Source organism: Strongylocentrotus purpuratus, unplaced genomic scaffold (assembly GCF_000002235.5).
Source record: "Strongylocentrotus purpuratus isolate Spur 01 unplaced genomic scaffold, Spur_5.0 spur5_scaffold_16, whole genome shotgun sequence".
Classification (NCBI taxonomy): Eukaryota; Metazoa; Echinodermata; class Echinoidea; order Camarodonta; family Strongylocentrotidae; genus Strongylocentrotus; species Strongylocentrotus purpuratus.
In genome coordinates this window covers 17,204,226-17,216,606 of record NW_022145601.1, presented here as the reverse complement: position 1 = coordinate 17,216,606, position 12,381 = coordinate 17,204,226, and the positions used below count along the sequence as shown (strand labels likewise).

The following is a 12,381-nucleotide window of genomic DNA, read 5'->3' as shown; positions in this document are numbered from 1 at the left end:
TAGATAACATTAGACAGAAATAAGATAAATTAGATAACTTGATGAAGAGGCCCTGTGTGGGAAAAACTATGCGTCAGGGCAAGTATGGAGAACGATGCAGTATAACTGATTTTGATAGCAAGTTGTACTGATATTTAACAGACGAAAGAAAGAAATACATAATTAGTTTTTTCCCCTTCTACAGTGTTCCTTTATTAAATAATATCTTTCACAAAGAAGAAATATATACATGCAGAATTTCAAAATGATATTCTTGGCCATTCAAAATATGATATGAACATACATTTATAGATATCAGTTACAAATTGCAATAATTTTTTTAAATATCACAGATTTACTTGGCAAAACAATTTAGAAGAAATAAACGATTAGAAACACAAAAATGCTTGACACATATTACACAATAAATGTAACGAACTCATGAACGTTTAAACTTAAGTCATTGAATTTATTTGTTCTGAAAGTACCAAATTGGCAATGGTTTATAATTACCTTTTGTACAGTATGTTGATTAGGACGTAATGAAACAAGTAGATCTTTGATTAAAATTCCTTATGACCCAAACGAAAGCTAATTATTCGTTTTTAATATATTTATTCGATCTTTCAGCCATGTTGCAAAGCAAAGCAATTAACCCGTGTGATAAATTAGCCATATTATAGTATGGTCCTTAGTTCCTAAGGCGTTACAGCTGGAGGAAGTTAAACGGTTATACTAATTGCTGGCAACAATAGCGGTGACACTAGCAGTGTCTATAATTATGATAATACGTCAATCCTTACTCATGTCAATAAGATGTTTACTAGCTTTCGCAGTTCATGTTTCGGTGTTATTGTTGACGCTGTTGTTGGTGGGATTGTTGTTGTTTTCATTGTTGTTGTTTTTCGGTGTTTTTTGTTTACATGAATGATGTATTTTTATTAGATCAGGGCCCGTCTTACAAAGAGTTGCGATTGATCCAAATCAATCGCAAGTCCTCTAATCAATCGCAAGTTTGCAATCTCCTATCTCTTATGTCCATGGTGGCGATTGATATCAATCGCAAATATGTTGCGATTAATATCAACTCGTAGTAAGACAGAGCCCAGGTGAAGATGATGTGACACGGTAGATGAGCGGTTCTGAAAATGCATGTTAGAAGCACTTGTCTATAAATCATACTGGTTGGTCGATAATTTAGTGCATAGGAACGATATTAATTATATTGTGAGATTTTGGAATCATCATGATCAATGCAAACTGAGTAAATCTTTTGTGAAATACAAACAATGAAAAGCACAGTACATAAAGCTACCAAACATGAAGCATCACAATTTCCCCCGAATCGTTGAACTATTTCTAATCATAGCTGAAAGCATTTCAAGATCAATCATATTCATTGCTTCTCTGATATAAACAAAAAAAGACATGGAAGAAAGTAAACGTTACTTTGAACACGAATTTTCTTCCACAGGTGCATAAAAACAATAAGTTTTAATTGTTTTACCTATAGGCCATGTTTTTCAAAGCTCGAACATCTTTTTATATCAATACCTCTACAAAAAGACAGAAAAGTTAGGGATCACTTAGGAGATATTCCATTTCGTCCACATTCTAGTAGATAATGATTTGTTGTCAGTTTAACTAAGATAATCCCTCTCTTGGCGCATTATGTTGAAAATACCTTAAGTAAAAAGCGCTGGAATTAGCAATGGCCTTGTCGACAAACTTGAGAAATTCTAAACGTCATCGAGTCTTTGGAGTAGTGCTTCTGTGAGGGATTTAAGCAGGGTTTCAGGAGCTATAATTGGGCTCCCAAAAAGTAAAAATACCCTCATGTTTGAACTTGTGTCGGATATGATCAATTAGTGAGATATGACGAGTTGGGGAACACAATGGTTGTTTGTCGCTATGTAGGAAAACAATGAACATTCTCAGGCCAAGGATGCATAAAGGGAATAAACAATGTCCAAACCCGTTCCATATTTGATATAATTTTATCATAAAGGACTTTATATAGACTTTATATAGATAGATATGATCGAGTTTTCATTCAGAGCAATAAAGATGAGACCGCCCCCATCCTTTTGAGGGTTTTATTTATTTATTTACTTCCTTATAATTGATTTCTTATTTATCTATTTGTTCAGTGTTTTATTTACATATTTATTTATTTATTTATCTGTTCAGTGTTTTATTTACATATTTATTAATTTATTTTTCTAATCATCTATCTATTTATCTATTTATTTATTTATTTGTTTGATTATCCATCTATTTATCTATCTATTTATTTATTTAAATATTCAATGTTTAATTTATTTACCTATTTCGTATGTTTTTGATGTTTCTCCATCAATAGAAATAAAAATTGAATTGTAAATAAAATGAACTTATTGATCAAACTGTATATAAACTGAACAAAGATTTATGTTTCGCAATACAGTTAACAAACGGTTAAAAAGAGTCTCTAACACATGTTTCTGCATTTCATTTTCAGTAACATAGTGTTCAAATATAAATAGTTTCATATGAATAAAGTACAAAACGAGTGTGGCGGAACCTACTCAAATCCTGCATGAATGTCCCTTCCAAAGCATTGCGTTTTAATATGCACGGAAATATTGCCAATTATATACGAGTGACTCGTGTAAATGTTAATCGCTGGATTATATATAAGTGCCTCAACTCCAAACAGCTCCTATAGGTTAACGAAAATATCCGAATCGAGAGTTGAAGATTTTATTTGTTATTTGTAATTTTAAAGAAATAGTATAACAATTATTATTAATATGAGCCACTACCCCCGTAACTTTATGTCAGTAAATGTAAGATATTGGAAGACAAAGGTAACGATACTCCGTTTTACTTTTATTCATATTTTGAAGAACTGCAGTGCGGTGAATTGAATTAAAAGAAAAAAGAGAGAGGGATTTTGTTTTGTAATGGTACACATCAAAGGCCTTTTCCCTCAGTAACAAAAACTGCAAAGATGATTGAGATGAATACGAGACGACAGAGATCAAAACATGAGACTAATGTAAGATATTGGAAGACAAATGTAAAGATACTTCCTTTTATTTTTATGAAGGACTACAATGCCTTGAATTAGATTTAAACCTTCTCCACCAAGAACAAAAAGAGAGAGAAGGAATATTTTTGTTTAATGTTACAAATCAAAGGCCTCAGAAACATCAACTTCAAAGATGATTGAGATGAATACGAGACGACAGGGAGATCAAAGCATGAGACTGATGAAAAATAAGCGTGGTATGGGGGCAAGTAATGAAAAATATTTTACCTGACTGCTAGGAAAGCATAACTTCTTGTTAGTAAGCAACCAGAGGACCAACGGCTTTAGGTTCTCTCCTATTTAGCTAGAAAATATGACCAATCTTTGAGGCTGAAACGTAAAATGCGGCATATGTAAATTAAGAAGCTAGTATAGTTAAGAGCTTGCTAACAACAGTGAAACGAGCAAGACGTTTAATAAGAAGTTTGGGAAGAGACAAGGACCATGTGTAGACCATTGCAGACAGAGACAGAGATACAGATACGGATACAGTACAGTTGGAGTGTCAGTCACACAGACGGTCGCATAATATCGGCATACTGAAAATAGCTGTAGTTTGATGTAGAGGGAGAGGGGAAGAGGAGGAAAAAGGTGGTAAACTTGATATTGTCTGAGCTATTTTTGTAAATGATTCCAGTATTAATCATTTTCCAAATAATTAGCACTACTAATATGTTACAACATTCATTTCCGTGTTTATTTTGGGTGGGGGTCAATCTTATTATACTATAGAAACGATGACCAATAATTATGTGAGGCTAAAACGTAAAATGCGGTATACCGGTATGTAAATTTAAGAAGCTTCTTCTTTAAAAGAATATGCCATGGAACTATATCAACAAGATAAGACGTTGCCTGATGAACAATGAGCTTCAACTTGAAAACATTGTAGGCAGCCTAACATATTTGTGGAAGGAAACAAACAAGACAATGGTCCACGTACTCGTAAGGCGTTCAAACTCTTTGGTATCACCATGATGCGGTTGTGGCATTTTGTCTTCGGAGATTATGGATTGTCTTCTTTGCCGTGTCTATATGCATACGCGTTTCTGTTTGGTAGGGGGTGGGGGTAAGTTAAGAGGAATCGAGTGTCTAATTGATCCTTCTTTCTAAATCGATTTGTACCGCTCTCCATCTAAACCTACGTTGTCGTTTTATAATAGGTTCTCCTTGACATTGAATAGGGAAACTGTACAGTACAAGAAGGACGCTTTAATAGTACCCATCACCTTTAAAGGTATTGATATAGGGTGTAGGATTACCTAAGCATTTTTATGCATATATTTTCTAATTATATTACAGAGCACTTGTAACCTTATAATTCTCAAGGGGTCTATAAAATGCAAGCCATGTTTTTTTTTATAGACTCCTCCACTTTGTATCACCACTGTGCCAATCTTAAATTATTTATTTGAGTATCATTTTCGTATCTTTGGTAAATAATCTGTTATTTAATTTGTATATATTGCATATCCATGTGATTCTGTTATATTGTGTGGAAAAAATAAAAAAAAACTTGAAACCTTCTGCAGGCCAAAGAAAATATAAAAATGTACGAGTACATTGCAACATAGTAGATGATACTATTTAATATCTCCCTGTCCGAATGGAGGAACCGGAAACACGATTTTTCATAGAATAATCCACTGTTGGATTTCAAATTGTCTTTTAGACGGGGCCGGAAATATTATTTGTCTACAGCTATTATACAGGGCGTCGACGAATTCGTACATTGACAGTGTAACCAAAATGATTAATTCTGATACAGAGGGTTTTTTTAAATGTGCCCCTCAATTGGCGCTCCGAAATCATTTTCAATCACTATTAAAAGTTCTTTCGACATGACTAATTATTATGATTATTGTTACCACATTATTACTACCACATTTCTTTATGTTGAAGAAAAAGAAAGAGGGGAGCTCTCTCTTTCAAAAAGGTCAGTGAGGCGTGTCAGTGATGAACCGGGGCGAGGATACTCTATTCTCTCCTATCTTGTTGTATGCATTGTTTGATCTTCTGGGAATCTTTAACGTATTAACGTTCATGAATCGACTTCCATTTTAGGCAATCCATTCGAGCACATTGTTAAACTTGCGAACAATAGAAGACAGCGATAAGCTGATAGGAGCTATACATGTATACTCTGAGCTTCTGGAATATGCCCAAGTGTAAAGAAGACATATCGCGTAACAGAGAAACGAATACTTGTTCATCTTCGTTAAGAAATTGATATATACTTTTAATTGATAATGTTCTTGGCTATTGTCTGCATTTTCTTCGATTGGTGTAGATGGCCAAGACACTTAATTCTAAACATATTTCATCAGATATGTCTGTACAAAATTGGCAATTTCCAGTATAACCGACCCAAATAATTGGAAACACATTATAGTGGGTGGCTACTGAAGTAGACGGTAAGTGACTAAAGCAAGCGTTTAGATATATTGGTGGATAGACAGTAAAGATTTCTACAGACAGACAGACAGTTAGATGTATAGATAGATAGATATATACCAGGGGGGTGTTTCACAAAGATCCTAAGTTGAACTTATCTCTAAGTTGGACTAAAAAATTATGGAAAGCCATTAGCATCTTTGAAAATATTTTGTAAAAGTTATTTTGAAAGGCATTAATTGTTTATTCAAATCATTCATATTTTCTATCATCAAGGAGATTTCATGTTCTGGATGTGGAATTTATAAAAAGTTTAAAATACTTGAATTTCTGCTTTTGAATATATTTCATTTTAAGACTCCAATGGCTGTCCATAATTTTTAAGTCCAACTTAGAGTTAAGTTCTACTTAGGATCTTTGTGAAACACCCCAGGTAGATAGACGTAGAGACATTTGATGATTGATTGATTACGTTATGTAGGAATGTAAAGAAAAAGAGATAAGTACATTATGTTGACAATCTAAATATGTTCTAGATTTACCGGACTATTATTTGTCTAGATGACTGGTGAATGGTTTCAATAACAAATAAATTGAAAAATAATAATGATAATAAATAAATGATAAGTGGTATTAATGGTGTGATAATATGGTGATATTTCTTGGCATATAGATGTATGAGTAAAATTAAAAGTGAAAGCTCGAACGCACTTTCAACATTAACATTCCCTAAATGGACAAAAAGTTGGTTAAAAATATGTAGTGGAAAAACCTACAGAAATACCAACTTAAGACAAAATTTAAGCAACTCTTGCTTAAACAAGTTAGATCTGTATTTTCATTCGAATTTATTTTATACTGAGTGTAATTTGAATAAAGCATTGAAACATTTCCGTCTAGATATTTTCATATCAGACACGTTAGTGAGAGAGAGAGAATATGTCGTAGAGAGAGGGGGCAGAGAGAAAGACACTGTAGCATATAAAACACATTATAGACTTCGAAAAGTAAATCATAGTTACAGGAAAAACATTATATAACGCAATAAGGCTGTCAAGGGCGCCCCAAATTTGCTTGCAAAGTTACCCTTGCAGAGAGTGAGTCAGTCTCTTTCAATAAGGGGAGGGGTAACAGCGCGGAGAGCACCATAAGGAGCTTATCGAAAAGGGGGTAACAAGATTGTTTCTTCGAGCGTTTCGCGATGAGTAATACTTTGCTGACTTAACCGTGCGCTTTATAATGACCCGCCGAGGGTGAAATAAATCATTAAGCCATTTTGCTCAGCTCTCGTCGGTGGAAGCACACGCTGTTCTCATTAACTCCCCGCACATTTGAGGCGACAGGGACCTTTTCAGAAATATTGTCAAGCGTCAGGAAACTATCTCAGAGACATTTTCTTCACATTGTGTATAGTTTGTACAGAATTCGATTTGGAGCGGTTTCGTTTGTGTTCCGGAGAAGATAACAAGTGCTGGATTTTATCTTAAGAGTTTTGGGAGGACTTGTACATGATTCGCTCTCTAGAAAAACGATCATTTTACCGATGAGAATAAATTTGAAACAGGACAATTACTGTTGAATCTGGAAGTGTTGAAGTGTGCACTTTATTCCTGAATCAAAGAGTTTTATTTCTGTGTTTCCTCCTGGATTTACTGGAGAAAACTTAGACTATTTCAACCGGGAGGCGGGATTTCAATATTGTGCTAATTTTGACGAACTTGGAAAATACTCTGAGGAACCAACCATGATTACCAAACTCGCTGCTCATGCAGCGCTTTACATCACGGCGCTTTATTTCTCACTCTACGCTGTAACAAGTGGGAATGCTCAGTGTGTCGAGAATGGAATAAGTACAAATATAAGTAGCGAGCTAGTAATAGCAGGAGGGAGTGTGTCCCTTTCCTGCTATGTGTCGGGTGCTAATGGACAAACGATATCGTGGGTGAGCCCCGCTGACGATCTCCTCTCCGTTGACGCCGCCATTTCAGCGAGCGCCGTGTCGAGGTTTACGATCAGCGCCAATAATGCGAACCCGGACTGCGGGGTCTATAACCTGACCATCACGAACTTGACCATGGCCGATGCGGGAACGTACTCCTGCCGACCGACGACGGGTATGAACCCGATATCGACCGAGATCGTTTCTTTCGGATACGAGCCGGCGTCGACCTATCCGGAGTGTCGGGTGACGGGAGGTAGTACCCTTGTGATGGCTGGAGACATGCTCGAGTTCATCTGCGAGACAGAGCCTGGTTTTCCCGTATGGGATCTCGCCTGGGAAAGCTCACAGTACGGCACGATCACGCCGGCGCCCACCACTTCGAACACGACCAACAGCGAACTGAAAAGTATCATGTCGTCTCTCAACGCCACCACCGATGAGAATGGAAAGATAATGACCTGTATCGCTATCTGCCCTGATCCCGAGTGCTTAGATAAGGTTGAGCGGAACTGCAGCCTCGGGCAAATCGTCGTCGTCGACAATCCCGTCGACGAGTATTTCTTCGTTACCAACCCTTTGGTGTCGGTGACGATGGGTGCAAATGCTAGCATCGAATGCCAAACTACGCTACCCGGGACGGAGCTGCAGTGGTTTCTTCATGAAACTGTGACAGAGAACTACGTCACTGAGACGACACCTACCGGGCAATCGGCGACCATCTACATCACGGACGTTTCGAACAGAACCGTCGAAAACCCATTCATCTGTTCCCTAAGTATTAATGGAGCTATCATCTCAACGAGGAAAGCGTTGCTAACATTCGATCCCCCGCCGACCACGGACATGCCGACTACGGTGATGCAAACAACGATGTCGACCATGGGAGGGCCGACGGCGGCTTTAAATGCGACAGAATTTGCTCCAATGAACGTAACAGCTACGCCTAGCATGTTGGTGAATACGACACTGAATGCGACAAGCCAGCAAGGTAACATGACAACGACTCCACCTTCAACCAATGTGACGGCTACTCAAGCTGTTGGTAACACGACGTTCGGAACGACTGCCGGTCCGACAATGAATACTACGGCAGCAGCAAACACTACTCAACAATTCACCACACAAGCGCCTTTGTTGCGGACGAACACAACCAGTCTGAACACAACTCAACAACCACAGAATACGACGCTGCCGTCAACAACGATGCAGGAAGGCGCTAATACGACGGCCGGATCAGACAACACTACAGGAACCATGCAGCCCGTTAATCCCACCATCGTTCAACGCACTGTGTCAACGGTCCAATGGTGGAATCCACTGACAACTCTCTTCCCGCAACAAACCATGTTCCCTCAACAACCTACGAATGTGCAACCACAAGATCCGTCAACAGCTGCGTCAACAGCCGCGTCAACAGCCGCGTCAACAGGCGCTCCGACAACGCCAGTTGCGTCAGGTCCGACTAGCGCCATCGCCGCATTCTTCACACTCCCAGTTATCATGGGAATCGCCGCGGTCGGTGGTCTCCTCCTCATCTTCATCGTCGCGGCTATCGTCTGCGTCCTGACGTCGAGGAATCGACGCGGCGGTGGGCACGACGTCGAGGAACTAACCGAACTATCCAAGCGAACCTCCAAACCGATCCGACTTGATCCGTTTGAGGTTCCCGCCAACAGGACAACCGCATCCGATCCGACTTTCGCTGCTTTCGGGAAGGGAACGTCAACGCAAGACCTTATCAACATTGGAGATGAAAATCCGTCTAATGCGCAACAGAATGGTAGCAACAACGTTGGGAGAGGTAACAAGAACAACGGAAACGCCGACACAAGGCCACTCACTGCCAATGATATGCTCAGTAATGGTCTCGATAACCACGGAATGTCCGATTCAATTCTCTAATCGAACAATGGCAATATTTCAATTAATTGTACTCTGCCTTATTTCAAAAGATGAAGAATGTTATCTGCTTCTTTTAGAAGAAATGAGCTTCCAGTTCGAGACGTATTAGTTTCCTGTGCACAGGGTGTTGCCCTGTGGTCTAATTGTTTATACCCCAGTCACATTGACGAGACCGACATAGGATCGATAACAGAACGAACCAAAATGCATTACATCTGCTCGCCAGTTATATCGTTCTGTTTGCAGTTAGTGTGGAGAAGGTTTTGCGCTGTGACTGAGTTGATATATCCCAGTCACACTGCGAAGTCGACTCCTCACCTAATCCAAACCGATTCATTCTTGGCCTTTCGGAGTATTGAAGAAAACAAAATCTGTCACTTGTCGTTCTGGTGTCGGTCCAGTTGGTATGACTGGGGCATTGATTTATCATGCAACACAATATCATTTAGTATCAGTCGTATGATATGACGAGTTTTGAAGAAAAAAAATCAAGCCTTTCTTTAGAAATATTACCCAATACATTTGTGAGCGTTATCAGATCTTCCATTTTCCTTTAAACTCTCACAGTAATAAATCAATATCTTCTATTATCATCCGCTCATCATTATCTATACAGGGTAACCGAATGCAGTAGAGAGTATTGTATACAAAATGTATTTTTTATCAATATTCTAAGCTGCTCTTTTTATAGTTAATCATTGATTAGTTAGTCTATAGAAGCTGTTTTGACAAATTGTTCCTTTCATTAACAAACGTTACACGTGGACATGATCAATTTGTATACATCGTTGATTAACGTTGTAAGTTAATCATCGTGATTTTGATGACTGATATCTCATCACTGTATAGTCAGAGAAGAATTTGATCAAAGATGAGATACTAGATAGGTAATTTGCAGTTACGTATCTATAGCATTGCTTCGAATTCATACCTTGCTCTATATCATATCGAAAATCTATTACTCTTGGCCTATTTGATACAAGGCGTCAAAACAAAAGAACTGATTCTAATTGCCTGAAGAGTGGTACACAAAATACGATTTTTTTTTTGACAGACGAATACAAGAAAGGTGTAGCTGTACCTCTTAATTTTTGCTCCTTAATGGGAGGAAACAGTTCCCTCATTAATGATGGATGTAATAAGTCATCTTATTTTTCGTAACACAGCAAAGAACTTTCTTTTGGGGGCAAGATATTACATCCTCAAACAATGACTCTTTTACTGCCAAATGACGGGGAGGAAATAGGCTTGAATGGTTTCTTGGCATGTTCGTCATTGTGATAATGGATCAGAACATATTGGATTTCTTTAAATCTCGAGGTTAGTTCCAAAACATTAACTCATTTTTGAAGGAAAAAAATATTATTGATAGGTATATACAAAACAGATAGATAATGCTATGTCCTGATTGATGAAACGCAACAATATTTTTAACTTTTCAAGCAAAAGCTTTTTTCTTCCGATGAGGCATTTTCGCGACATTTCAACGGGTGTCTCACCTGTTTCATAACAGAAATATACTTGGAAAAAAAAGAGTCACGTTGTTCAATCTTATGCCTCCCCCTTCCTCTTACCCTTCATCGTACCAACAGACAACTATGTTTATAATCTTAAATCGTATCGTCATCATGACTTGACATAGCACAAGGGGCCCGGAGGTATATTGCATAACAATTGCTAAAATTCGTCATGAGATGGTCGCTAACTTCCTTCTGTTTTAGTTGCTAAAAATGACTTATGTGGTTTGGTTTGAGTGTTGTCTAACAGCTGTCACGTTCACCTTTCCACCTCTCCCCCAACTTTCCCCTGTCTCTTTCTCAATTTATTTCTCTCTCCCTCTCTCTCTCTCTCACTCTCTCTCTCTTTCTTTCGACCCCACCACGGTAAAATGATTTCGACGGATGACACACGCACACACATACACTTTGTCATATTTTTGTGGGGACATTAATCAATTGGGTGTTTGTGTGAATATGTCAGTGTGTAACATTCTTCATTCAAACTCTTTTTTTTCTTTTTGTCTTGCTCACACAATATTTAAAGGCTACCTTATTTTTTGCCCAGGGTGGTTTCCCGACAAAGCAGTAGCCTGGATGTATCCAGGTCCCTAGACAAAAGATGATATAGATGAAACATGAAAGTAGAATGATGACAGAATTAACCACACAAAATACAAACAGTTGAGCAGGCTTGACTTGTGTTTGACTCCTGAACTTTTGTATTCTGACAAAAAAAAAGTTGTGTGATTCATACGTGTTTTCTACATGTTCTTTGTGTGTGGGTAGTTATTTCTGACTTTAGTCTATTAGGAACATTTATATGGTGACTTCATCCATTTGTTTATTGTAAATTTGATATATTCAGAAGATCATATTGTAAATCTCATCCTTACGCAAAAAAATGATCAATAACAGACATTTTACATGTTAGTTATCTAGGTCCTATTTCAACAAATATTTTGTTCTTTTTCGTTTTAGTTTCATAGTTCCTGCTTGAAGATTATTAGACGACATTGTCGTCATCATTGTTCGCTTAATCACATTTTGATTAGATGTTATATGAGTGGTATCATTGGAGGGTAATTTACATTCGTTTTATCCATATTCTAAGTGTATGAAATCGTTAGGTATTTACCCATCATTCACCATGATCATCACCGATATACTGATCAATTTGATAGCTTATCGTGATAATTATTACTATGACATCACAATACCATATTGTCCGTCAACGGTGCCACGATGTTTCATCTTCGTTTTACATCCAACAACTCATGCTTTCCTTTCCTAAAATTCATCATTATACATATACTCGCATTTCATTACTTTAATATGTTTAATCCATGATTTTAAATGTGTCTTTTTTATTGATATTGTCGTTGAAGATGAATTCTTAATTTGTAATGGATAATGTATGTTATGATAACGATAATGACATTGTATAGCGCTCTTACGGTTGTTATATACCAAAACGCTTTGTTTTTAATGTTCTATCATTTGCACAATGAAAGATACGTTAAGAATTTGTTTAATGTATCTTTCATGATAACTGAATGCGATGTCGACATTGCATTCAGTAATTATGACTTTAT

At 37.5% G+C, this 12,381-nt stretch overlaps 1 protein-coding gene across 1 annotated transcript; it reads left to right on the top strand.

Moving 5' to 3' along the window:
* The first annotated feature begins 6,591 nt into the window (after positions 1-6,591).
* Positions 6,592-10,641, top strand: LOC105441121. The gene has a single exon (XM_011671981.2). The coding sequence runs from the start codon at positions 7,191-7,193 to the stop codon at positions 9,288-9,290; it is 2,100 nt and encodes a 699-aa protein (XP_011670283.2). The 5' UTR covers positions 6,592-7,190; the 3' UTR covers positions 9,291-10,641.
* The last annotated feature ends 1,740 nt before the right edge of the window (positions 10,642-12,381 follow it).

Bases quoted from the DNA above. Each gene is read 5' to 3' on its own strand.
- LOC105441121 (XM_011671981.2), top strand. From the start codon at position 7,191: ATGATTACCAAACTCGCTGCTCATGCAGCGCTTTACATCACGGCGCTT.